The sequence below is a fragment of the Crotalus tigris genome, unplaced genomic scaffold (assembly GCF_016545835.1).
Source record: "Crotalus tigris isolate CLP2741 ecotype Arizona unplaced genomic scaffold, ASM1654583v1 scf7180000024340.7048381, whole genome shotgun sequence".
Lineage (NCBI taxonomy): Eukaryota > Metazoa > Chordata > Lepidosauria > Squamata > Viperidae > Crotalus > Crotalus tigris.
The window spans coordinates 4,503,912-4,530,712 of NW_024100510.1; the positions used below are offsets into that span (position 1 = coordinate 4,503,912).

The following is a 26,801-nucleotide window of genomic DNA, read 5'->3' on the forward strand; positions in this document are numbered from 1 at the left end:
ATGTTTTCAAGGAAAAAAATTAAGTAAGTCCCCTTGCCTTTTCTGTGTAGTTGGGAATGGAGCTGATACTTTAAGTGGTCTATGAAGGATGTTGTATTTTTATGGGACTGGTAATATCAAACTTACAAAAACAGCAACATTTTTTTTAATTGACACACCTATATAACAGAAAGAAAGAAATGATTGCTGGCATATGTGGATCCCAATTTTCTAATATAATACATATATTCCTAAAATAATACATACATGTATTCAGCTAGGGATTATCTGGCAATAGCATGGTGAAAGAGTAGTAGAAGCATTTCATATGCAATATACAGCCTCTAATCTAATAAAAGAAAATATTTGTAGCTCAAAATTGAAATGAGGGGTCCTTGGTGTTTTTTCTTGCAGATGTTTCATTACCCAAACTAGGTAACAGCAGCAGTGCTAGTAGGGAGTGGGGTTTGCTCTCAGTTTATGTTCTAATGGCTTGCCCCATCAGTGTTGGTGGGTCTTGGGGGGTTCTTTGGTTAGGTTATTTACTGTTAGCTTGCTTGGTAAGGAACTGCCAAAGCCTGGGAACTATTAAGCCTGGGAAACTATTTATTTCATTTTGTTATAACAGAAATGAATGGACTTTCTCTGAATAAACTCTGGTTTTGAATTAAGATTCAGGTTAAATCAACCTTCCCTTATCTAATATCTTTCAGATGTTTTAGAACAGCATTCCCCAACCTTTTCAGCTCAGTAGACCAGTGGAAGTGGTGAGGATGGGGGGGGGGATTGTTTTGCATGCATGCGCTCGCTGCTTTCACAAATGAAGTTTCACACATGCCCACCACTTCCATGGCCTATGGTTCCAATTGGGCTATGCCCCAGCACTGGGCAGTGGATCAGGGGTTGGGGACCCCGGTTCTAGATACCAGTGTTCTTAATTGATAACCATGCTGATTGGGTATTATGGGCATTGTAATCCAACGTATCTCTTCATCCACTTTTAGTAGGTTATTTCTATATTAGATTTGGCAAAGAATCCTTAGCCATGAGATCAGGACTGAGAAAATCATGATATTTGTTTGATATTTCATGAAAGTATGTAGGATGTCTGTAATAGTAAGTGAAATAATGTGGCCTTAATAATACTCTGCAAAATATATTGCTTTTTTCAGTTTATTGAGGGCTATTCAACTTTATCGGGTTTCATAAATGCAACAGTTACAGGATTCAGGTATGAAAAACTTTTTGTTTCATTTGAAAAGATTATAGGTAAAAATGATTTGTTGTGACTTCACATAATGTTTCAACTGATAAATGCTAAACATAAAATGAAATCAGCTTTAAGTAGTGCAAACTTTTAAGGCAAAGAAAAGCTTTTCAGCAGTAAAATCAGCAGAAAAACACAATCTATAGATAATACAACCTATATACAGTAAATGCAACCTACAGATAATGAAAGACAATTTTGTCATAAAGATATTGTATTAGGAACAGGAAACCCCTTGGCATGGAAACCAGGTGGGTGACTTTGGGCTAATCATTGTGTCAGCTCTAAATTAGGAACAAGGTACTAACAAACCATTTTTAAAAAAATATTGCCAAGAAAACTGTACAAACCTGTCCATGTAGACATCTGGAGAGTCAAGACTCACTCAAAGAATCATAATAATTAACTGCACAGATAATTGAGGAAGCAAAATAAATTATATTAGCCATGATAAAAATCCTCAAATCCATTCTAGAGCTATATCTTTGTAGCCTATGTTGTACTACCTATTCTAAGTTCAAGAGCTAGTTCGCACCATGATCACCCATCAAGAATTACTTTTTGGCTCCTATGCAATTTGTTTTCCTCAATCCTAATGCCAAATTTCCAACTAGCAAGGGATCTCTAAGGGCATTTTCATTATATTCTGAGGTGTCCAATAAGAAAAATACATCTTTCTTCCAGTTTGAACTTTTCATCATTCTGATTGCATCATTAAAAATAGCATATAGAAACATAATATAGGTACAGTAGTTGAGTTTTATGGGGATAAATCTCTTCCATGCCCTATAGAGAAATTTGCTTAGAGTTACAGACATCTGTCTCACAAGATTTACCAAACATTCTGCTCAATGATACAGTATGCGTCAAAAACACAGTGTATATCCAAGCAACCTTATACTGCAATAAGCCTTAGCTAATAAGCCCCTCCAGATGTGTCAGGGATTCAGTCTGTCTGGGCCTTCTAAGTCAGATAGCTTCTTCTCTTGTCAACTGATGAAACTTTCTACCTCTTTCTATCCAAACTGGTCATGTTGCCAATCATTCTCTTAATTTTTCTGCATAACCAGGACTGCAGGGAGTGGAATCCCAGTTAGACAAAGTGCTGCAGAGAGAGAGAAAAAACTGTCTTTCTCTCTTTTTATTTCTTATACACACCAAATATTTCTACCAACAGAGAGCACTTCCTGCTTTCCTTTTTCTGGCTTACATACCCAGGGAGGAAATAGAAACTACAGGTTGAGGAAATGGATTAAAAAACTTCTTGATCCTCGGAGTTTAAGCTAACTCTTTCCTATTTCCAACACAAACTTCTTTCCCTCCTTTTTCCTCTTTCCTGCTGCCTGATCTACTGAGAATCAGGAAGTTTTTTAATCCATTTCCTCAACCTGTAGCTCCTATTTCCTCCCTCTTGCAGTTTAGCAATTTAACTTTGCCTGGCTTGCACTAGTTGCCCTGCCAGCCAATGGGTTGCCTTTTATTAGGCTAACAGTTCACAAAATATGGAAGTGTTCATTGTTTGCTCCCTTCCATCCAATTATGTCTGATTCTGGGAGACTGCCTACATAAGTCTCTGCGGTGTTTTTGCCAAGGTTTTTTAAAAGTGATTTGCCATTGTCAACTTCGTAGGCCTGAGAGAAAGTGATTGGCCCAAGGTCACCTGGCTGGCTTTATAGCTAAGACAGAACTAGAACTCTCAATCTCCTGGTTTCTATCTGATGCCTTAACCACTGCACCAGACTGGCTCTCAATTTTCCATTGAGTGTTATAAAAAGCAGACTGTGGGATGAAGAAGATAATATGGACCAATAGTATGGAAATTTTGAAAGCTGTGCAGTACTTCAAGAGAAAGAAGCAAGGATCTTCCCCAAGTCTGTGGTGTTTAAGGCCCCTTAAGAAGAAGCAAAGAAACCACAATTACTTCTTTATTTTGGAAGGTACGAAATCCATTGTATTGGACCTGTCTGCATCCTTAATACACATTTTTAAGTGAAAAGACAATTACAGACATTACAGCTGGGAATAGTTTTACATGATGCATTGAAGTTTAAACAAGAAATAATAAAGCCAAAGCTGGTACTGTAGTTTTATATACTAAGGACATCAGCAAAGACCTGCAATTACTTATTTAATGTAAATAAATTATTTCCTTTAATGGAAAATCATGCTGTTGCACATACAAAATAAGGCATATTCATGTAGAAATAATTAATGTTTGAAACTCGTTTCTTTTCCTTTTTAGTGATGCAGCAAATGTTATGTTAAATTGTGCTAATAACTTCATTAGAGTGGTAGAAATAAATAAAATTGCTCTAATCAGGACTGCAAACATTTCTCCTCACAATAGAAATGTAGAGATAAACATGCAAACACAATGTAAGCACTTAAAATAAAGCAGTGAATATTTCTTTACAGTCCATTATATGAGTCTAGCAGTGAAGATACTTTGGATTACCCCCAGTAGTGGTTTTTTGGTGGGGGGAGGTTGAAGGATAGCATTTACTGGAAGAAACAATCAAGCAAACAATTGTCAAGAAGATTGGTGAGCCGTCTGAAGTAGATTCTGGAGACACAGGAAGATGGAAAATCTACTGCAGAAGCAGGAGTTCACCCTTTGTCCTGTTAGCCACAAACTATCACATTGGACTATCTTGCTTTTTGAGTGGATAAGGCAGAATCATCAAAGAGAATGATGAGGCAACCCACATCTAGTTTTCTTTTCCTCCAGCTATCATGAAAATATAGCTTTAAAAGTCATTTAAAAAGGTAAAAGTAAAGGTTTCCCCTGTCTAGTCATGTCTGACTAAGGAGACAGTGCTCATCTCTGTTTCCTAGCTCAGGGAAACAGAATTGTCCAAAGATGCTTCCGTGGTCATGTGGTCAGCATGACTATATGCTGAAGTGCACTGAACACTGTTACCTTCTCACCGAAGTGGTACCTATTTATCTACTCACATTGGCATCCTTTAAAACTGCTACATTGGCAGGAAAACCATATTGTGTATCATTTATTACATAATGACCTTGAACTTATTGGACTTGATGTTCTTTTTACATAGGCCTGGAAGCATCATGGTTGACTATGAAATAACCTCAGCAAGGCAGATCCCGCTTGAAAAAGCACATCCCCACATAGCTGCTCTCTTACATGATCCCTACCAGTTAGCATCTTCCACATTTGCAACAGAAATCATTGGTAATGTTTTTATATGTCTTTTCTTAACATGTGTATTTCTGTTTTGGTGAATACAATTGGTGTTCTAGGTGGCAAGAAAATGTTTTTAAAGTTTATCATAATTTTACAACCACAGGCCAGGCTATAGTAGTGAAGAATCAAACTTGGAGATTCAGTCATTACCACGGATTTGTGAAAAAGTGGCCATTGATTGGCACTGCTTTGTTTGAAAATGATGTTTGTATTCATTAAGCTAAATGGTTGTTAATCTCCTTGGAAAAGCCCACATGCAAAATTCTCTCATCCCCTGAACCAGAACTCCATCGAACTGAAGACATCAATGTTTAAACAATTAAGATATTAGTTCCAATGTCTTAATTTTGCTAGGTAGCTTCAGAAGATTTCCAAAGCATGTTCAGAAGAGTACAAAATAATACTATGGAGTAGCTGGCCATTATACTTGAGCAATACTTTGTATTATATGTGCTAGTTCACATATTTCTGTGAATTTTGGAAAATATTTTTTTTTGCATGCTGAAAATGTTTGTGTGTGTGTGTGTGTGTGTGTGTGTGTGTGTGTGTGTGTGAGAGAGAGAGAGAGAGAGATGTGCATACATGTATATATGTGTGTGTGTGTGTGTGTGTGTGTGTGTGGCTAGTTGGATATTTAGAATGAAAGATTCACTATATATTGAATTATAGGACCATTTAGAGCTTCATTTTCAGTCCCCAAAGATACTTCAGAGTCCAGGAGAGTACAAATATAGCATCTGTGTGTTATACCTTAAAGCAGCTGTGATTTTTCTTAGACTGAACAGCAACAGTTAAATTGTACATATCACTAAAGTATATATGGTGATAATAAAAAATTCACTTTCCACTAGTTTTGAAGAATTCTCTTTATGCCATGCTAGGTAATGTAAACATCTCTATTTCTCCTGAACACATTTTCGAGGGTGATACAGTAAAAATAACCTGCATGACAGAATACATTTCAAGAACGGTGACCTGGAGGTATAATGTCATCAAACCTGACAGGCTTACCTTGACAGAAGAGGATAAAGAAGGAAGCAAGATAGCAACTCTGACAATAACAGACATCAAGCTGAACGAAGCAGGTAATTCTGAATTCTAAATAGAAGAGTGCTGGAGCTGTTGTTTGTGTTTCAGTCAGAACCAATTCTTATAAACATCCCCACCAACATTAGTAGGATAAGCCATTGTATATAAGCAGGGAAGAAGCCCCATGCTCCCTAGCACTGGTAATATTTCCTAGTTAGGAAACAAAATGTCTGCAAGCAAACAATCAAGTTCAGAGAGCACCAAGAACTTCACAGTTCACCCCTGAGCTACAGATTCTCATCTTATTAACAATCTATCTGGGAAACAAGGGAGCACTTGCCACATCATTTTACCCAGTGCTGTACAAATGCAGCATCAAACAGAAGATACAGCTACATCCCAAAATTTGTGGCCCTTGCAGTCAATTGTTGGAACCAACAATGTCCTTTTTTAAGCTGGGATTATTTGACAATAATATTCCCCATAGATCTAAAATGTGGACAAGTATAACCAAACAAACTCATTCTATTACACTGTCTGGGAAAGCAACACACTGTCACAATCTCTAGGCAAAGTTACTCAAGTGTGGCACAAAATGTTACTGTTGAACACTACTGGTCTCCCAACTGTAACCAGAATATACTAAAAGATTGGATCAATGCTGGCAACGCCATGGAACCTGCTCTGAGGTATTCCCAATAATAAGCTTTTTTCCTGCTTCAGCAGGTTTCCCTCCATTAGCAGTGATATTAGCAGCAGGTCTTCTTCTGTGCTCAGAGCTTCAGCTAGCCTTGAGTCAGAATATTAGCCCAAGCTGTGTGCTGAACTGAAATTCACAAGTAGGAATGCAGTGCAGTGTGTGTTCTGGTCACTATTCCAGGCATCGCTATACTCCTCTAGTCATTTCCATTTCCACCAGGATTTCCATTTTTTTGCTACCAACCATCAGTCAGATTCCATGCCCCCAACCTTGGATCCCTTTTTCCCTTTCCCAAATATATTTTGCAATTCTGCAAACTTTGAAAGCTGCTGAGACTTTCATCATATGGCATTGATTGTATTGTGCTTGCAAAAGTCAGAAAACAGCAGTTTGGAGATAGAGTAAGGAAAGATGGATGGAGATGGCCTTGATGATGGTCTAGGCTCTAAGGCAGGGATGTCAAACTGCCGGCCCATGGGCCGGTTTCATCATACTGGAGCCGCACCCACCCCATTGCCAGCAATGGCGAAAAAGCTCCGATACGTCGCGCAACATAACGTGATGTCGCAGGTTTGACATGCCTGCTCTAGGGCATGGCTGAAGATTATTTTGTGAGTTTCTGTTCTCAAAAAACAGTGAATGGGCCATCCTTCTGCCAGGGCAAGCAGGATGTATGAATGAGCTCATAGCTACCCAATAATATCAGCATGTGCTCTCCAGTATATTAAAGGCCTTAGTCAGTCATTCCAGCGAATGTCTCCAGATTGTGGTGGGAGACTGTGGAGGTTTTGTTGGGAGACAGAATTAACTTTAACATAAGTCCTTTTGTTTATTGAACCAGCAAAAAAACCGAAAGAAAGGTATTATAGGCCATCATGGATAACTCCCTTCTCGGAGCAGGAGATTTAGAACTTAGACCATTCCCAACAAATAGTTGGGCAATCCCAACCAGGGGTTCCAGCAAGGTAAAGCCTACCATCTCTCTAGCTAATTGGCTCCACCTACACTTATTGTTAAAAGGTGGCCTCCTAATTTTCTCTCAAAAACTTTATTGTAACTTAAGTCTGTTAGATCTAGCCCAGCTCTTCGGAATTATTGGTTTGATTTATGGAGCAGTTCTTCAGGTAACCTATAAAGTGCTGACACATTCTCTCTCAGCCTTCTCCTCTCCCGTGTAAATAGACTCAGTCATAAGCATCATGGTGGTGTGAGGTTACATCAAAATGACACCAGGCACATAATATCATGTGAAATTTGCCCTTATATATTTGTTTCTCAGTGGTGGATACAAATGTGTGAGTCACAAGCTTGTGTGCTCTGACACTTATCTGCCCTCTGCAGTTGCCCATGGATCCTGTTTCTGACCAGCTTTCCTCACAAGACTTCTTTGATCGATTATTTGGTGGCCTTCTTTGAACCAATGCTAATTTTCCTATCTCATTCTTAAGGTGTAATGCCTGAAATGATGATAGCAAGCTATGTTTTGTCACTGTTACATAATTTTTATTGAATAACTTTTTACCCAAATTATCAAACATTATCTCACCATATCATTGCTGTACCCTCAAATTTGAACAAGATGGTTGGGAAACATTCAAGAGCAGAAACAAATTCCTGTTGCACAACTACAGGTCTGCTGGTATGATGTTAGCTAAACTGGTTATTCCATTAAAGCAAAATAATACTGCATTATACTTTTTTTACTCATCCTTTTGGCTCATGCTCAGTCTGGGACTGATTATTTCTCTGAGATATTACTTCATGTATTAGAACTATAGCATACATTTATTTTATTAGAGAACTGTGATAAGCTAGTTATACAGTATTTCAGAAGTGGGTTTTGTGCCTAACAAGTGTGTTGTTTTAGGAAACCATGTTTGCCCATAACATATTTGTCTTTTTTGCAGATAATTTTAGTTGCAGTTTTAAAGTCAACAGAGAGAAATTGTCCTCAATATACAGAGGTGAAGTTAATGTAGTGGTCTCTCAAATTAAACTCGTGCCATCAGAAAATGTTTCTATTGTCTGTGATGGTACAGATAGAAGAGAACTGAACTGCTGCACAGATAGAGACATACAACTTTTCTCTCCTTATTGGAGACCCAATGGAGCAATAAATATTTCAGGTATGTAGCAATATCATCTCTACTAAGTGCTGGTTATAGCTGATCCTTTTTCTCTTTCCAGTGGTCTTTATATAGAAAGTGTAACTATCTCTCATTATTTGTGCTTTTCTGTGGATCACAGTAAGCTGGACCCAAACATGGGCCTAGAATCTGACTTTTATACATTCCTCCATCAGAGCAAAATTAAGACCTGAACCTGAAATTGGGTAATGTTCTCTTGTTCCATCATTGCCTAACTTGCACCAGTCTGTGTGTTGAGCAAGCTCACTGTTTGCTCCCTTCTTAGACCAAAAAGGTAATAATCTTTTATCATGGAGAACTCCAATCCCTTTATCACAGTTAGAAATGTGGGGCAGAAAGCTAAGTGCTTTCCTATTTCTGCTCTCTCTTCTCCTTCACAAAACCCAGAGTTCCAGATTTGCCTGCAAAGAGGAAATTGACAGTAGTTGATCTGTCAATGGGAAATTTAGCATTCCTTTCCAGAAAAATCAAAAAGACCTGAATGGCAGTGGAGATACAGTGTATAGAGTTTCACACCCCTTTTGGTGCAAATTCCGATATGTATGTTCAGTGGATTGGCCACCTAGGAGCAACTGGTTAACCGTAAAGTAGCTATGGCTATGAAGAGGGAGGAAAAAGAGTATACGTGCCTTGTACTTAGCCCAAATATCTCCCTGCAAAAGGGAAACCTAATGTTGTAGAAAAAAATGACTGGAGGCTTGCAGGGACGATGTTCAGTTGAGGCACCTGGTCTGTGGAATTGGCTGTAAGCAGGGTTTCAATTTGTCCCTACATTGTTGCCCTTCTGCAGGCTATTAAAATCAAACTCTTGAGATTTGAATAATCAATTATAAAGTAGCACTGTCTAAAGCAGCAACGTTTTCGGATGTTTAAATTTGTTACTATTATTTTGGGTAACTTAATTTGCATGCACTCAGCCTTTTATTGTGTGTGCAATGTTCAGTAAAGGGAACATAATTCTCAGCTCAACCCATCTCACAGGTTTTTGTTGAGGAAAAAAATGAAGAATGAGCACCATGTATACTGCTTTGAGCCTCCGTAAGAAAAGTGGGATATAAATTTAACCACCACAACAACATACAAATTCCTCCTCCGTTCTTCTTCTTCATAATTCCACTACACGCAATGTATAACTGCTATAGGAGGCAGAAACTCAGATACTACATAGTTTTCTTTCTAGTAGCGGCCTTTCTTCAATCTTTTTTTTTTTTCAGATTGATTGCTTTTCTTTGCAGGAAGCACTACTTCTATGAACAACTGTACCACCTACTTGCTACAGGCTAGTGAATCTCAGTGCCCAGTAGACAAGTCTGGCACCAGCACTGATTACACATGTGAGCTAAATACCACCTATGGTGCTCGTGCCAATAAAATAATCAAAGTGACATATTTTCGTGTGGGTAAGCATCTCTTTTGGATACAGCACCTGTTTTCTGACTGTGTGGATGGATTCAGTAATCATCTGAGAAAATCTGTAGTACTAGATTTAGAATACAGTATTGAAGTTAGCATTTTTGCATAAATGCTTCTAGCTAGGCTGCAGTTTCGGGGACGGACCATCAATGAATGTGAACAAAATTAAACTGTACAAAGTTTGTGGCAAGAGACCAGGATCCCGGGAAAGCAAGAAGGGGATTCTTTCGTGACACGGTAGTGCCAGACTTTGTCCCATGGAAAGCTTGTTCAGTTCCTCCACTGGATTCTAAAGGTTCTTCAAATTTTAGCTGCTCATTTTAGACTTTGCTCTTAAATTTTTGATATAGGCTTGACTCATACAATTCTCCATATAGCCTTTCATCTCATCTCACATTGCTTTTCTGGCCACAGATTATTTGAAAATATGTGTTGTATCCTTTTTGTCCTTCTGGTATTATAGAGGAGGGTTTTTTCTGCTTTTTGAGAGAGAGAGAGGGGGGGGAGGGTGGTTGCCAACTTTTATGCTATTGGAACTTTGTTAGGTATGGTGAAACATTCTGGACTGCAGACATCAAAAACTTCCCACAGTTATTAACAAGATGGTATAAACAAATAATTTTGTGCCAGCTGTTTTAAAGACACAAGGAAAAATACTTTATTAAACCATGCTAAGGAACACAGCAAATGATGGAAGCAAAACATTTTAAGACTGAGATCCAGAATGGTCAATAAAAGATTAGAACATGTGTTGTACGGAAGAACTAAAGTCTAACATATAAGAACTAATCGTCATATTAGGAAGGCATATCACACAATTCTCCAATAAGTCTCTTTGGTAATGTTGATCTCATAATTAAATACTAAATAATTTCTCTTTATTTTGTGTTTCACCAGCAAAAATAACCCTTTCAAGTTCAAAGGCTATTGTTTCTGAGGGAGATGCTTTCTTTTTAACATGCCAGAGTGATGTGAGCAATTATGACACAGTAATTTGGAAAATTCAAAATGGCAGAACTATTAAGGAAATAGCTAGTATGTGGTACACCACCACAAAGAGCCTCACAGGTGCCATGTCTGTGCTGACTGTACCTAGGGCAAACCAGGACTGGACTGGTGAGTAAAGACATGAATCATTTCACTCAACCACCCCATTCATGAGAAAAATAATTTTATCAATGAAATAAGAAGTTCACTAAAGTGCCTTTTCAATCATTTCTATTGCTTGATTTTAGAGGACTTTAATGGTAGTGGCTGCTGTTTTAAATGTGTCTGTTGTTAATTTCTTTAATATTGTATTTGTTAAACCTGCCGGTTTTATTGTTCTAGGCATCTATACGTGCAATTTTTCCCAACGTTTTTTGAGCAGCTTTGGAAATATAACAATTAAAGTTATTCCTTTGCTCCGGCCTCAAGAGATCATAAGAGATCCCATAAAGACTGTCATTTCTTGTCCAGCAACAAGAATTCTGGAATGCTGTACAAGCCGAATGGAAACTTACACTGTTAATTTTTTTTCTCATGATCACAATTCGCCTTTACCCATTAGGGCAGGTAAGCAATTATAAGCTGGGTGGAAGAAAGGCTATTGATGAATAGCTAGATATTCATTCTGTTGAAAACTTAATGGGGGTATGGCAAGGTCAAATGCAATCATGAAAAGCACAGTTTGCTTCTACATCAATGTTTCTCAAACTTTGCAACTTTCACATGCGTGAATCTCAATTCATACTGGCTGAAAAATTCTGGGAGTTGAGGTCCACACATCTTAAAAGTTGGCAAGGGTGAGAAACACTGTCCCAAAGCTTTGTAGTAGGGAGTTGAGTAATCTGAGATTCAGCACCAATTCCCTTAGTGATCCCCACATTCTTAATTCTCTAATATTGATTAGTACTGAAGGAAAAACCTGTATCAGGGGTCTATGTGAAGGGTTCCTTGGTGGTCTCTGAGCTTGGTTGTTGTTGTTGTTGTTGTTTGCAGATATTTCGTTATCCAAACTAAGTAACATCATCTGTGCTAGTAAGCGTGCCCATTCCTTACTCTCACTGATGAAGTTACCTAGTATGGGTAATGAAATGTCTGCAAGAAAGCAATCAAGCTCAGAGAGTACCAAGGAACCCTCATTTCAACCATGAGCTACAAATATTCTCCATTATCAGGGGTCTAAGTTATAGAAGGTGACTGGATGAAACAGGATCTAAGCTCTCACAGTCTTGACTGAAGCTGTCAAGCCTTTTACAAACAGTTAAAAAGTTGTTTTCTCAGAGATTTAACACAAAATGTCTTCACCTAACTAGATATGAATATATATATTCGCCAAGACACTTCCAATTTTACGTGGGAGAAAACACATATATATTAATAAATCTGACTAATGTCTAGGTTAAGGGCAGGAGACTAGCTTTGTACTCTGGATTTTGAAACCGAAACCTTAACCCCAACTTAAATAATGTGTTCCTTTACAGAAAGAAGAAGAAGAAATAATCTCAACTGCTACTATTCCATACCAAGTTTCACAGGCATACACTGCAATTCCAAACGACGTGCTCTGCAAGTGCATTGTATGTTTATGAATCAAATCAATCATAATGTGACAAGTCCAGCTATGGTCCTATATTTTGTATCAGGTAAGAGAGAATGCCATTGCATAAATCAGTCACTAATGCAAACAAGTCAATCTTACTATAACATAGGATTATCTGCTTTGATCCTAGTAGGAACCAGTTTGTTTGAAAGATAACAGGTGGACGATAACAGATAATTTGTTCATGCTGGGTCTTGTACATTTTGCATTTTTCTCTGAGTCTGAAGACTCTGCTTTTCACATTGTAGAAAAATGGGGGAGGTATTTTTTTCTGTTCCAAAAGTATCTTGTTCTGTACTTCTTCACTGGAAAACAGAAATATTAATTTGAAGACATACTTTCTTTTTCCTCCCAAATTGGATATCCTACATAATTTTGTCCTTAAAAAAGCCACCCTCCTTTAAATTCTCCATGATCTGCAACTCCTCGCATACTTTCATTGGAATAAACCACAGGATTTCTCAGTTAAAAACAGTTTTTTTTGTCGTGTAGTAAGAAGCAGATTTTATTCATACATGCAATGGATGATCTCTTATTCCTGATGAACAGGAGCTAGTTCTATATATTTGTAAGTAGGCACCTGTCTCCGAAAGCAAGATATAACTTTTAAAAACCAATTTTTCCCCCACAGCAAAGAATGTGGTGTGCAATTCCTCAGACATTGGTGTGGGAGCAAATGAAGCGCAGATCATAAAGCCTTGCTTAAATTTCCATGGGACGAGTAACTCTGTGAGAGGAAACATCACGTATAGATGTGATCATACGAAATGGACTGTTCATAGAAATGACTGCCTGGCAGGCCCCATCAATGACATTTTGAATTCTGCTGAGGTAATTATGCTTCAGTCTGCATAGTGAGCCCAGGCCAAGTCAGGGGATCTGAGGTCTACTGAAACAAGGTGCTCTGAGAATTGAGGTCAATGGATGAGTGAACTTCCCTTTAGTTCTCCAACCTGGTTGTTAGAACCAAGTGGTTTTTTTTTTGCCTTACAGGGAGGACTGATTCTGTCTTCTACTGATGTTGTCAGGAAGTTCAAAGTCCCAGTAGCCTTTGATCAATAGCCATGAACATAGACTCATTTTCCATCTTATTCCACAGTCTGTGAATAGCTGGACAACACAGGTTGTTCTTGGTTTCTGATGGCAGGTGGGATGGAAATTGCCATCACTAAACAACATGACCATAAAGTACCCTACCACCTATACTGCAACATTTTAAGTTTCCTTCATTCAACAGTGTTGTAACTTTGCATGGCCACTAAACAAATGGTCATAATGTAAGGACTACCTGTACCTCAGCAAAATGAGCTTGTATGTTTGTGTGTAGATAGATAGATAGATAGATAGATAGATAGATAGATAGATAGATGGATAGATATTTCATTAATTTGGCTTTAAAATATACACATACATGCATACATATATATCAGTAATATGTTTACATATATTTGCATATGCCAAGAAATACCACCACTCTCTTGAAGAGTGTGCTGGAATTCTGTCCTAGATTTGACTATTGCCTGATTCATCAGTTGAGCTCAGCTTTGTCCTTCTCATTCTCTGTATTCCATGTGAGTTAAAAAGCAGAGTTTCATTATCACGCTTTCTCTAAGGATTAATTAGCATGTCATTTATTTATTTTTTTACAAAACGTATACAGCTGTCTATCTCATGAAATGATTCTAGATGTCTCAAAACAAGAAAAACAGAAATACAAAGAACTTCTCTGCAGTTGACAGGCCAAACACCATCCCAGGTTAACCCTCATCCTAGCTCAATGTTGGAGGAAGGCTAAAAGGATAGGGATCCTTCAGATCTTAGCCACTAACCTTTTAGGATTGGGGTGACCATTGAGAAGGCATACCATATCAGGTGACAACATTTAAAGGAGGGGGTCTGAAGCATGACCTTCCTACTTAACTTAGTATAGTATACACCTTCAGGATGGGGTAGTCCCACAAATAATCTGGCCCTATATCATGTAGGGCTTTAAAGATAATAACCAGCACTTTGAGTGCACCCAGAAGCAGCCAATGAAGCTCACACAGCTGTGGTGAACTCAAGTGAATTATAAGGCTGCTGCATTCTGAATCTGTTGCAGTTTCTGGCTGGTCTTCAAGGGCAGCCCCATGTAGAATGCATTACAGTAAATTAAATGGCAGGTGACTAAGGCAGGAATGATCATAAGCAAACTCTCCCAGGAATGGGTGAAATTGGTGGACAATATGAATTTGTGCAAAGGATTCCCTGTCCCTGGCTGCCACCTGCTATTCTAGCAGGAGCCAAAAGTCCAGGAAGACCCAAAAATTGCACCCCAGACCTGTCCAGAGGAGTATTATTCCATTCAGAGTCAGAGATACCAACTGTCCTGATTCCAAGGGACCAAAGCTACGTAACCACTCCACCTTTCTGGGATTGAATTGCAGCTAGTTTCTCCTCTCCCAGGCCCTTACATAATCTCCAGGCACTGAACCAGCACCTGAACAGCATCCTTTGCCCGGCATCAACATACTGATGATACCACATCCCAAGATGCCAGATAACCTTTCCTGATGGCTTCATATAGATAAATAGGAGGGGAGAGAAACTGAAGCTCTGAGGCACCTCACATAGTAGGAATCTGGGACTTGACCTCTCCTTCCCCACCAGCACTGTCTGGTACCAGCCACAGGGAAAAAGAGAACCATTGCCAAACAATGCCTCTTACTCTTAATCCCCAGAGCCAGTCCAAAAAGATACTATGGCTGATAGTATCAAAATCTGCTGAGAGACTCAGGAAAGCTAGGACAGAGTCACCAGCCCTATCCTGAGCCATGAACACATATTATTTTCTCTGTCTTAATTACACCATGGCCACTCTGACTTATGGCTCTTAATGTTATAACCAACCTGCTTTAATTCTCCCACCTCCAGCCGTCTTTAGCCCAAGAAGGAAAAAGCAGTAAATTACTATGACTTCTTCAAAATGGAATGTCTCTTTGTCCCATTCAGTGACAATTGGATAAGTTAGGTCAGTGATGGTGAACCTTTTAGAGATCGAGTGCCCAAAAACTGCCCCCTGCCCCCGCTCTGTGTTCCATCCTGCCTGCTCTGCCCCTGCCCTCCCCCTGCCCCGCCCACCCACAGGACCACGCACCACCTCCATGGCCCGCCCAGGCAGCCCTGCAGTGCCATGGCAGCGACGCCCTCCGCCCACACCCCACAGCATCATCTGCATGCTATGAGGCACGAGGGCGGAGTCTTGTCCCTGCTGCCTGGCTATATCTTTGGCTGCACTGCTCAGTGCAGGCCGTGCCCGGAGTGACTCCCCTCCAGGGGGGCTGCTGGTGAGGGGGCCACGGGGGGAGGCAGGGCTGGGGCGACAGCGTGCGTGCCCACAGAGAGGGCTCCAAGTGCCGCCTCTGGCACGCGTGCCATAGGTTCGCCACTACTGACTTAGATGAAGAAACCTAAGTGGCTGTGCCTTCATTACCATATCACAAGCAGAATTCCCAACATTCATTTAGCCAAAGCTGTTCAGTTTAGCTGATGATCCAGCCATGCCATCTAATTTGTCTTTAACATGTTTAATTCTAATTCTAGTCTTTGGCCTCCAGTCCAGAGTCCCAGAAAAAGTTGCCAACATTCCTTAAAAAACTGAAAGAAACCACCAAGCAGACACAGGAGGAAATAAACGATTCTGCTGCAAACCTAAATGCTGTTCTTGAAACCCTGACTTTGATATCAGCCATACCAGTAGAGGCGAATGAAGAGAATATGGCAGTAAGTGTCAAATGGCTTGGGGGTATTTTTCTTGCTATATTCTTGAAGAGAGTTAGTATCAGTATTGAAAGCAACATAAGGAACACTATAATACTTTTTTTCTTGCCTGACAAGCCTTAGGCTGTCTACAGAAGGAGTCAGTCCTCATGACTTTTTAAACCAACTTTTCTTACCCAGGTCTACTGAGCTTCTTTTCAATATTTTCTCCAATAATTTCCAACTGCTCAGTTGGTTTCTGCCAACTCTACTGAAACTCAAATTGATTTAATAATATTTCTTTCTCTTTTTTTCTGGCCATGCCCTTTTGGGGAGTGCTATTTCTGGTGGTTACATATGGACACATATATATGTGCATAGCGATACACAAATGGGTCATGCACAAACATTTTTTGGGGGGTGGGTCAAAGCTCCCTGATTGGGACTGACAAATTGAGGGCACTGTATAGGATTCTTGTGTTTATAATTATTTTCTATTTAATGTTCCTTTTTGAAATACTGTAGGTCATTTGAAATTACAATAACTATGATATGATAATTTGGGGAGGATCATGTTAAATTCATGATAAATTTGGTGATAACCTAAAAATCAGAGCAAAGTTCCAGTTTTGATGGAGAAACAATTAAATATCACTAGGGATCTTATGTAGAGACCCTTACTCATAGATGCCTAGCTGATGCTAATAGAATTTAATGGCTAATCCTTCATATAATTCCCCACTGTTGTAATATACTATCATATCTGAACCTAATAACACATTTCAAGTGTGAGAAGAATTTTATACTTCAACACTAGGCTCTTTGTGTTGGAAGTTGGTAAGTGGATTGAGATAAACTGACAGGAAGAGGATTCTCTAATGCAACCTGTAATTAAAAAGAGTTATTATTCTCCCCCCCCCACCTTTTTTTTTTTTTTTTTTTGCAGAACTTTGGGTCTACTGTAGAAACTATTATCACCAGTCCAGCAGAAACTTGGAAGCATGTACAGAATGGGAGCTCTCAATTACTTGCTTCAGTAGAGCAATTTTTAGGATCACTCCAGCCAATTAATCAGTCTGTTCCTTCAATCATACAGGACAGTCTTCAGATCAAAGGAACAGTTCTTGGTAAAAGCAGTACCTCCATTTATAACAGCAGCTTTGCTTTTCACCAGTCTGCAGGCCTCAGGGGAAGTGTGCTTATTGAGGATGCAAAATTTGATACTGAGAAATCAATCACAATAGTCAGTGTGGCTTATTCAACAATTCAATATATCATTCCACAGTATAGAAAGGAAATGGTAAATAGTTTGGTAATGGCGACAGTAATAAATCCCCAAACAAACAAGGATTTCCAGATCAAAATGGCTTTTGCGAAGCGTGAAAAGGTCATGAGCAATCCACAATGTGTCTTTTGGAATTTCAGTCTGGCAGAAGGAGGAGACTGGGATAATACAGGCTGTGAAACGAAGGATGATGGGGACAGTGTCATTTGCACTTGCAATCACACAACTTCCTTTGCCATGCTCATGTCTCCCTATCAGGAAACCTCACTGGATGAAATGACTTATATCACTTACATTGGCCTGAGCCTTTCTATACTGAGCCTGATGATTTGCCTTGGAATAGAACTGTTTGTGTGGAAATCAGTCACTAAAACAAGAATTGCATACATGCGCCATGTTTGTATTCTGAACATTGCAGTTTCTCTCTTGAGTGCAGATATCTGCTTCATTGTTGTTGCTGTAACACATGACCAAAATTATGCAGTGGATGGAAATCTTTGCATAGCAGCAACTTATTTCGTTCACTATTTCTACCTCTGTGTCTTCTTTTGGATGCTCACTTTGGGACTGATGCTCTTCTACCACTTGGTCTTCCTTCTGCACAATGCAAGCAAGACCATTATGAAAACCATTGGTTTCTGCTTGGGATACATCTGTCCTCTAATAATATCAGCCATCACAATAGCCAGCACCCTTCCTTATTCCTCTTACACAAGGAAAAAGAGCTGCTTTCTCAACTGGGAGGAAAGCAAAGCCCTCTTGGCCTTGGTGATTCCTGCCATGATCATTGTTGCTATTAATACTATTGTTACTGTTGTAGTTATAGCAAAAATATCAAGACGTTCAATTGGGGAAAAGTCCGTCAATGAAGAAAAGAGTGCTTTGTATCGAATTGCCAAGAGCATTGGTGTACTGACACCGCTGCTAGGTCTTACTTGGGGATTTGGACTGGCCACAGTTGTTCCAGGAAGCCCCAAAATATTCCAGATATTATTTACTATTTTCAACGCCTTTCAGGTAATTGGATTGATAATATCAGCTGTTTGGAATAGTTAGATGTCAAAAACATCATTGACATTTTTTCTGCCTTATTTGTTGTTGTTGTTTGTTGTTAATTGCGAAGTCGTGTCCGACCCATCGCAACCTCATGGACAACGTTCCTCCAGGTCTTCCTGTCCTCTACCATCTTCTGGAGTCCATTTAAGTTCACACCTACTGCTTCAGTGACTCCATCCAGCCATCTCATTCTCTGTCATCTCCTTCTATTGCCCTCAATCTTTCCCAGCATTAGGCCCTTCTCCAGTGAGTCCTTCCTTCTCATTAGGTGGCCAAAGTATTTGAGTTTCAACTTCAGGATAATACATACTTAATCTAAACTGAGGGGTGATTCAAGTAGCTCTTTCCATAACATGTAATCTAATGATGTCATTAATATCTGCATCCTGTAGAAGAATCATGAGTTTTGGAAAATGACAAAACTAATAGTACTTTTATGCCATCCAGGGTTGCTGTATCAGTGAGATGGGTGACATAAAAAAGTAATAAATTTAAATAAATAAATAAATAATAGACCTATAAATAAAGTTCAGTTGCGTGCTTCTAGAATTTTGGTTTGCAAAATAAATAATTATAATTATCTCTGTGGATTTTAATTGTTGTATACTTTGCTAGTCTAAGACAAAACTAAACAAATCAGTGAGGGAACAAAATGGGATCTTGAGAACTGTGGGGAATTACTTTCTCTTTTCCTGATTCCTAGCTACCTCCCCTCAGATAATTTGTTGTTTCTGAATATTCCAGACCAGGGAGTGATCAGAACCCCCCCCCCTTTTTTTTTTTTTTGAAAATTTGCAACCAAACTTTGTTTTTAGTATGGATCAATCTTTTGGTTATCAGCTCTTTTAAATTTTGTCTTAGACTGTTTGCAATTTCTGCCCACTGAAATGGGCTATTTTTTTTCATACTGTTCATATTTCATACATTTCCTCTGTGATACTAGTGGGGAATCAAGCCTATGGAATACTTTATGTACAGGGGTAAGAACTGAAATATGTAATTTCAATCTTTGAATATTTTTCAGGGATTATTCATTCTGTTGGGTGGAACTCTCTGGGATAGGAAGGTAGGAACACAGTTTTAAGATATTTACTGTTTTATGTTTATTGTGTCATTGTGTAATAAAATTGTATTTATACAATACATGCTAGTACAACATGATTAACGTTCATTTTCTTTGAAACACATAGGTACGAGAAGCTATGCTGAATAAATATTCTTGGTCCAAGTGGAGTTCACAACACTCAAAGGTAATATTCTTTCTAAATGAAGGGTTGGATTCAAAGACATCCTTCTACATGGAGAAAAGGATTGTGTCGATAAAGAGGCCATTCTATACAGCTTTAGCTACAGCAGTGCATGAAGGATTTAAATTCAAAGATAGCCTTTCACCTCTACAAGTGAATCATGAATAGAATTTGACACTTTATTTCTGCAATTGGAAGATGAAGAAAACAAATTAATCCATGCTAATTTGAAAGTAAAAGCAATTATTTTGAAAGAGATTTATTTCTAATTGTGTATATTGTTGGCAAAATTAAAATGTACAAGCACATGTTTTGGTAAAATCTCACTATATCTTTTTGTTAATATATATTTCCCTTTTGCAGTCAATATCGCAAGGCATGTCGGCTCCTATGCTTTCCATCAATTCACCTTTTTCAAAAACTTTAAATAATTGGTTTGGTAAAGCAGGTATGTGATGAAAAAATATGGCATCAATCTATTTCCCATTTTTGCTATTCTACATTTATTTTCATCATCTCTGTCCCCAAATATATATTATATAGGCCAGCCAAATTCCTAATTATTATACTGCTAAAGAATTCTTACACCGTTTATAGAATTGCCTTTAAAAACATAAAAACCTCATTAAATCATTAAAGATCCAAATAGTCCAAGCTCTAGGCTTGGTAACTCTGAAGTGTGCATACAATTTGCCTTCTGAGTTATTTATATAAATACATTCAACATAAATGTTCATTTTAAATGAACAATCCATCCTAAACACTGGATCTCTGAGACTTCAGTATCTTATGACTGCAGTTATGTCTGGAAAATAGCTAAAAATAATAAAATGATTCTCTGGTTTGACTCCTTGATATGAGAAGTCCTTGGTGCTCTCTGAACTTGGTTGTTTGCTTGCAAATGTTTTGTTACCCAATTAGGTAACTTCTTCAAAGCTAACTCTTGATTGGTCCCCATATGAGGCCCATCAGGCTAATCCATGTGGGTATCGTCCTTGGGCATTTCCTAGATATGGTTCTTACTATCACATTCAAAAGGCAGGCAGTAACACCGGAAAGCAAATTGAAAATAGTTGTTGATTGCAACTGCTAAGAATCAAAGAGGACTATGTAGAATTTAGAATTTACTATAAACCTTAGATATTTTAACCTATGTATCTTATGCAGGCTTATTCTTGTTTTCTTTGGTTTCCTCTTAAGCTCAAAAAGCAGTTAATGTTTAAAGGCAACTAGGCCTAAGAACTCTTTTGTGCTTTATACAGTACATACAAGTCACCAAGCAAGACTTTTACCATATTACTTCTTTATTCTACAGGAAAATACCAAGTCTCTTCTACAGAATCATCAACTGTATCTTCTGAAAGCACTTCAAAGGCATATACTGTACTGACATGAGTTCTTAAATACCTGCATATTTGAAAGAGCTCAAGTATTTTTCAAGTAATAACTACACAATAAATAGTGAATAATGGAATGTTGACTGTACAGATTGTGGAAAGAAAGTGGCATTTTAATTAGCATTTTTTCCCTGACATACCACATGATGAACAGACGAATAATTGAAATCTTTTAAGCGAGATATTTTGTGACACAGGCTCTAATGCTATTTTACAGCACTATTTATTTTACAGTATCTTTCAATGTAGTCATGTTTGTTCCAATCCAATGTTTAAAATGGACCAGTAGTGGAAAAGACATATCACAGACAAGAGCAAACATGCTTCCCAAAATTTATGTGTGCTCATATAAATTGTAGGTGCTGGATAGGAGCATTTGTTTATTATTTTCCTGAAGTGAAAAAATTGCTAGTGCAATCCTGGAGATATCATCAGTTCAGAAGTAAATATCATAATTTTCAGTGGTTCTTTTCATTCCCTGGTACATCCTTTTCTAGGGCAAAACCCAGTATGAATTCACTTGGGAAGAACTCCATTGAATTTAGCTAGACTGGCTTCTGAGTTAGAGCAATGAAATTGCACTGATAACCCTGTAAATAAACTGGAACAGTTGTGCTATCAGCCTCTACAGAAACAGAAGCACTTTATTTTTATATTATAGAAAAATTTCCAATTCTGCTACTCGTTTTACTAGGGAAAAACAAAGGGGAACTTTCTATGTAAATATTTATGAGGATATGACTTAATAAAACTTTCTTGTTCAGAATTTTTTAAAGTGTCTTGTTATTCTTGCATGATCATCTTTATGGGCTTCTGCAAGAACTATTCTATAGAGAGGAAGAGGGGAGAAAGCTACAACATGAGATATAATTATAATATGAGAAGGGGGAGTTGCCAGTTTTTCTTCTGGGTATGCTTTGTTAGTGTTAATCTGGAAAGTTGAAAAAAAAATGTCCCAGAAAAAGGCAATGTCAGATCATTTCTGTCAACTACTCAGAGATGTATGTCTATGAAGTCCGCAGGAGTTGAGTTCAGTATGAAGGATACTTTATCTGTATATTTAAAAAAGGAAATGATTTATGTAACACATTTTTTTCTCTAAGCCTTCATTACTTCTAAATAATTTAGATGTTGTGAGAGGAGATTAAAAGAAAAGTGTTTACTGTATCTGACATTCTAACCCTTTGGAAGAAAAGACCACAGCTAGTAGCTTCTTATACGGCAATGATTATTATATAACTCAGCTAGCCTATGTGCTAGCTATAGTAATGCATCTTCCTGCTCTTTGTTGGTGAGAATGCTTCATTTCCAAAGAACAGCAGCAAAGCAATGAAGTAGAAAGGATACTCATGGAAATAGCACAGCAGCCTCCTCTCTAGAACACAGCTAAACAGAGGATGTAACACTGTAGGGAAATTAAATAGAATTTATTCCCCACATCCTTGCATAGCACTGCAGGCTACAAATGGGGGTGGGTGGGGATGGAGATGACATTATAGGAATGATAGACCAGGTACCACTCAGCCATCAAAAGGAATATAAAACAGACCTATCAGGCCCATACCGTATATTGATGAGATAATATATGAAGTGATGTATGATAACAGTCCCAAAATGTTTCTTTGAGAAGCATTTCTTCCTGCTATTATAGATTACGATGGTTATTGCAAGATTTCCAGCAACTCCACAGCCAGTAGAAGATTTCAATGGATGGGTGCTCCCTGGCATTTCACACTGTCTAGAGCAGGGGTGTCAAACTGCTGGACCATGGGCCGGATGTGTCACGCTGAAACCGCACCCACCCCATTGCCAGCAATGGGAAAAAAGTCGCGATACGTCATGACACGTCATGTGACGTTGTGAGTTTGACACCCCTGGTCTAGAGGAAGATTTTGCTTCCTTAAATATTTTTAAAAAGGAAGAGAGACAGATTTTACAAGGAAACCTGAATATCTAGTCAATGGGTTGTTTTTGTTGCTCAACATCTTTCTCTACCTTTCCCTTACAATTTTTAAAAAGGGAGTTAGATAAGGATTATTTTTGACACAGCATACACTGTTCCTTCAGAAACACAAAATTAAAACTTGCACTTTTAAACAAAAAGGTAAAAACTAATAGAGTTAATATTTCACAGGTCATGAGCACTCATTATGATCTATAATCTACTTTATGGCACATAATCAACTTTATAGCAGCATATTAAACAATCCTTTCTGTTTGCAATTCTTTCTAACCAAACAAAAAGTCATGTCATTTTGGGCCTATCAACATAGTATATACATATACTATATGCAATAAATTTCCCTGGAAATTAAAAAGTACACATAAGGTGGGGGAAGCAGAAATGAATAACTGAAGCTTAAATTCATAACATTCAGAATATTATTTAAATTGTTAGATTGACTCTGTAATCTAGCACAGCTGCAAGGAAGGAGAAATGTAGCTACTTATATGGCTGTCGTGTGGTTATCATTACCTGGCTATGTTTCTCATACCTGATTTTTAGAAAAAGCTTCAACCAAATTTAGGGATAGTAAATACAATGGTCAAAGAATGATGCTATTATATGGTCCTGTCTTTAAGATGATGTGTTAATCTATTTATTTCATGGGAAACCACACCTCAGTAAAAGTATCCTATCTAATAGTAAACATGTAGAGTAAAAGTGCTGAAAAATATCCTAAACGTGCCATGTCTCAAAGTAGCTTATGAAATTGTTCTTGCAAGAGGAGTCTCATAAAAATTCACAAATGAGAAGTGAAAAAATGGCATGACATAAGAGAAAATATCTTGAGTGGCTGCAATTCATTTCCCTTTGATGTTTCCAAAAATGTCATCATTCTGGCAGGGATTTGGGTTCAACTCATTTTGCTGGTTGGATTACCAGCCTTCGGGACAGGGGGAGGGGTGGTGGAAATCCACTCTCCTGTTCTAGAGGATTATTATTCATGTTTCTACAAATGGTATAAAAGAAAGTATCAAATGCTGTGTTTTTAAAACAGAAGCTGTTTCATGCCTTGCATTTGTGGTTGCATTTGGAGATATGCTGTATTTTTTTTAAGAGAATTATTTTAAATTTTTGACAATAGCTTACAAATCAAATGAGTGAGTGAGTTGTTACAGACATAAATCTGACATCAAGAACCAATGGTAGGAAATAAAGAACATAATAAGCCAAGATGGGGTACATCTTTTCCATCCCTCCGGTCCTATAGTTCTGCCTGGGGTCATGGCTTTTACCTGCTGTTCCAAGCTGCAACAGTGGTGGGAATGAGGAAAAGGAATACTATCCTCCACCATCGTGTTTTCTTTCCCTAAAAGGCCAATGAAGTACCTTCAGCAAGAGGTAACAATAGTTGGGATTGATAAAGGATTTTCTTTATGGATGACAACTACCCACAAATCAGAAGTTTTACTCTCAGCATATTCTGGAACATTGCACATGACCTTGAGCTGAATTAAGCACATCAGCCAGCACAAAGGCAAGTGGCAGAACCATTGAATTAGCCCTGCTTCCTTGCTTCTCCAATAATTTTCCCCCAGAACTTACAGACCTTGTTATATATCTTGCAAAACCTGAGCTGAATATGTGGTGGAACTCCTTTCACGGGACATTCTTGTCCTGATATTGGGATCTTGGTCCAATACAGTGATGATCACTTGTCAGTGCTGGCCATTAAAGAACTCCATCATCTTCATCACTGGCCAAATCAAAAGAAATGTGTGCATAGTTTTCAAGCACAGAGCTACCTGAGTCTCTGGGAAATACTGATAACACCATAACCATAGTCTTCATGGCTATAAAAACAAGGACTTTGAATGACATAGTTGTTGAGGGCAGTTTTAAGAATTATGGTGAAATTTTGGATAAGCCACACAGCCCTGGCTTTGATTTTTAAAAATAACCTATCCCTTTTTATAAAAATGGTATGAAGGTCAATAAAATGGAAGCAAAATGAAAGCCTTCCTTTAAGCCAAGGCAAGCTCAAAGATTGCTATATTATCTTGAATTCATAATGTTTCAAATCAAGCATCTCTGTCACAGCTCTCTATTGAGCAATTAACATTTAAGATGATATAAAACACTTTGACAAGTAGAAATACATTTTCATTTACATTTCTAGCATTTTCACAGAGTCTGCTTTTTATCCTTGCTTCTATCATGTCTTGGTGGCTTGTATCTGACACAAAGATTTCTTTGCTTTTATTAATAACCAAGCATTCCAGTACAGTTAGTCCTCGACTTATGACCATTTGTTTAGCAATAGTTTGAAGTTATAATGGTACTGAAAAAAGTGACTTATGATTGGTCCTCACACTTACTACTGTTGCAGCATCCTCATGATCACATGACCAAAATACAGATGCTAGGCAACTGGCATGTATTTATGACAGTTGCATTTGCAGGGTCTTAGGGTCACGTGATCATTATTTGCAACCTTCCCGGTCAGCTTTCAATAAACAAAATCAAGGGGTGAAGCTGGATTCACTTAACGACACTTGATTCACTTAAGACTGCAGCAAAAAGGTGGCTCACATAAAGATCACCTTACTTAGTGAACGATGTTCCTGTTCCAATTGTAGTCATAACTGAGGACTACCTGTAAGGCCAAAGCTGGTAATGGTTTAAATTGTCCTTGTCTCCATAATTCTGTACTTTGGCCCCTAAACATAAAACAAAGCAACTTACATTTGAGCCATATTTCTGTACCTGTTCAGAAAATCTATTATAATTGTTGGACAAGCTCAATATTTAGTTTACTATTTGTAATCATATATTTTGCTAGTGCTTCTGACAAAAACGCTGAAATTTGTTGGGCCACCATTTTCCATGTGCCTTTGTATCTATCTCTTCTGTTTCTGTTTGCAGATCAGTCCCTCTTCTACTCCACCTGGTTTGTCATCCTGGTGGTGTCCATATAGCTCTAAGGCTGAGAAACCATAATGTATGCTATCATTAAAATGGATGAAAGCTTAACAGGCTTTTGTGCCTGCAGTCCTTTGTATAGCAATTCATGCATACTTTAGAGAAAATGTCCCTGAATCAAAACCATTAAGCACAACTAATCTGTAAATATTTATCAGCTTGTTATGAACTGCTCTTTTATCTCTCAGTAAAAATCCATCCCTTCTTTCACTGTACTGAAGACTAGGTGGAGGAACTGGAATTGATACATACTTGCTGAAACTTTACCAGATTAAGTCAAGAGACTAAATGGATGATTTGGCATGCTCTATTCACTTTACTCTGTAGGGTTCCTGTTCAATTTGATCTCAAAGCGTGTATTTTATGTTGAATTCTCAGGACATACTACAGGCGCTATTATATTTGACCCATCCTGCTGCTATTTAGTCAACCTCCTTTTGCTGCAGATGTGGCTCTCATATTAAATGATGATGATTCCCAGAATAATTCTTCTAGAACAGGGCTTTTCAACCAGTGGTACGGGTACCACCTGTGGTACATTGGCACCTGGCAGGTGGTACGCGACTATCCTAGAAAAATGGTAGCAGGGGAGGGGAATGAGCTGAACCTGTGGCAGCACCGCACAAGCCTGAGCAAGAGATGGCTGGAGCTGCAGGGCTGTCAGGGCTCAGTGGAAGCACCAGGATCAGCGCCAGGCTCCAGCTGGAGCTTAGCACTGATTCTGGCGCTTCTGCTGAGCCCAGAAGAAGTGCTGATCAGCTGGAATGTTGCAGCATCTCCAGGGTCTTGTGATTTACATTCAAATGCTTGGCAACTGATTCATA

General features: G+C 38.4%; 1 protein-coding gene across 1 annotated transcript; it reads left to right on the forward strand.

Annotated features, from left to right (window-relative positions):
- Nucleotides 1-1,284: 1,284 nt before the first annotated feature.
- Nucleotides 1,285-21,816, forward strand: ADGRF5 (adhesion G protein-coupled receptor F5). The gene is made up of 15 exons (XM_039326301.1): nt 1,285-3,183; nt 4,306-4,442; nt 5,336-5,539; nt 8,091-8,309; nt 9,566-9,730; nt 10,641-10,859; nt 11,073-11,297; nt 12,209-12,370; nt 12,959-13,158; nt 15,910-16,089; nt 17,012-18,367; nt 19,431-19,472; nt 19,597-19,656; nt 20,017-20,101; nt 20,969-21,816. The coding sequence occupies exons 2-15, from the start codon at nt 4,319-4,321 to the stop codon at nt 21,046-21,048; spliced, it is 3,321 nt and encodes a 1,106-aa protein (XP_039182235.1). The 5' UTR covers nt 1,285-3,183; nt 4,306-4,318; the 3' UTR covers nt 21,049-21,816.
- Nucleotides 21,817-26,801: the final 4,985 nt, after the last annotated feature.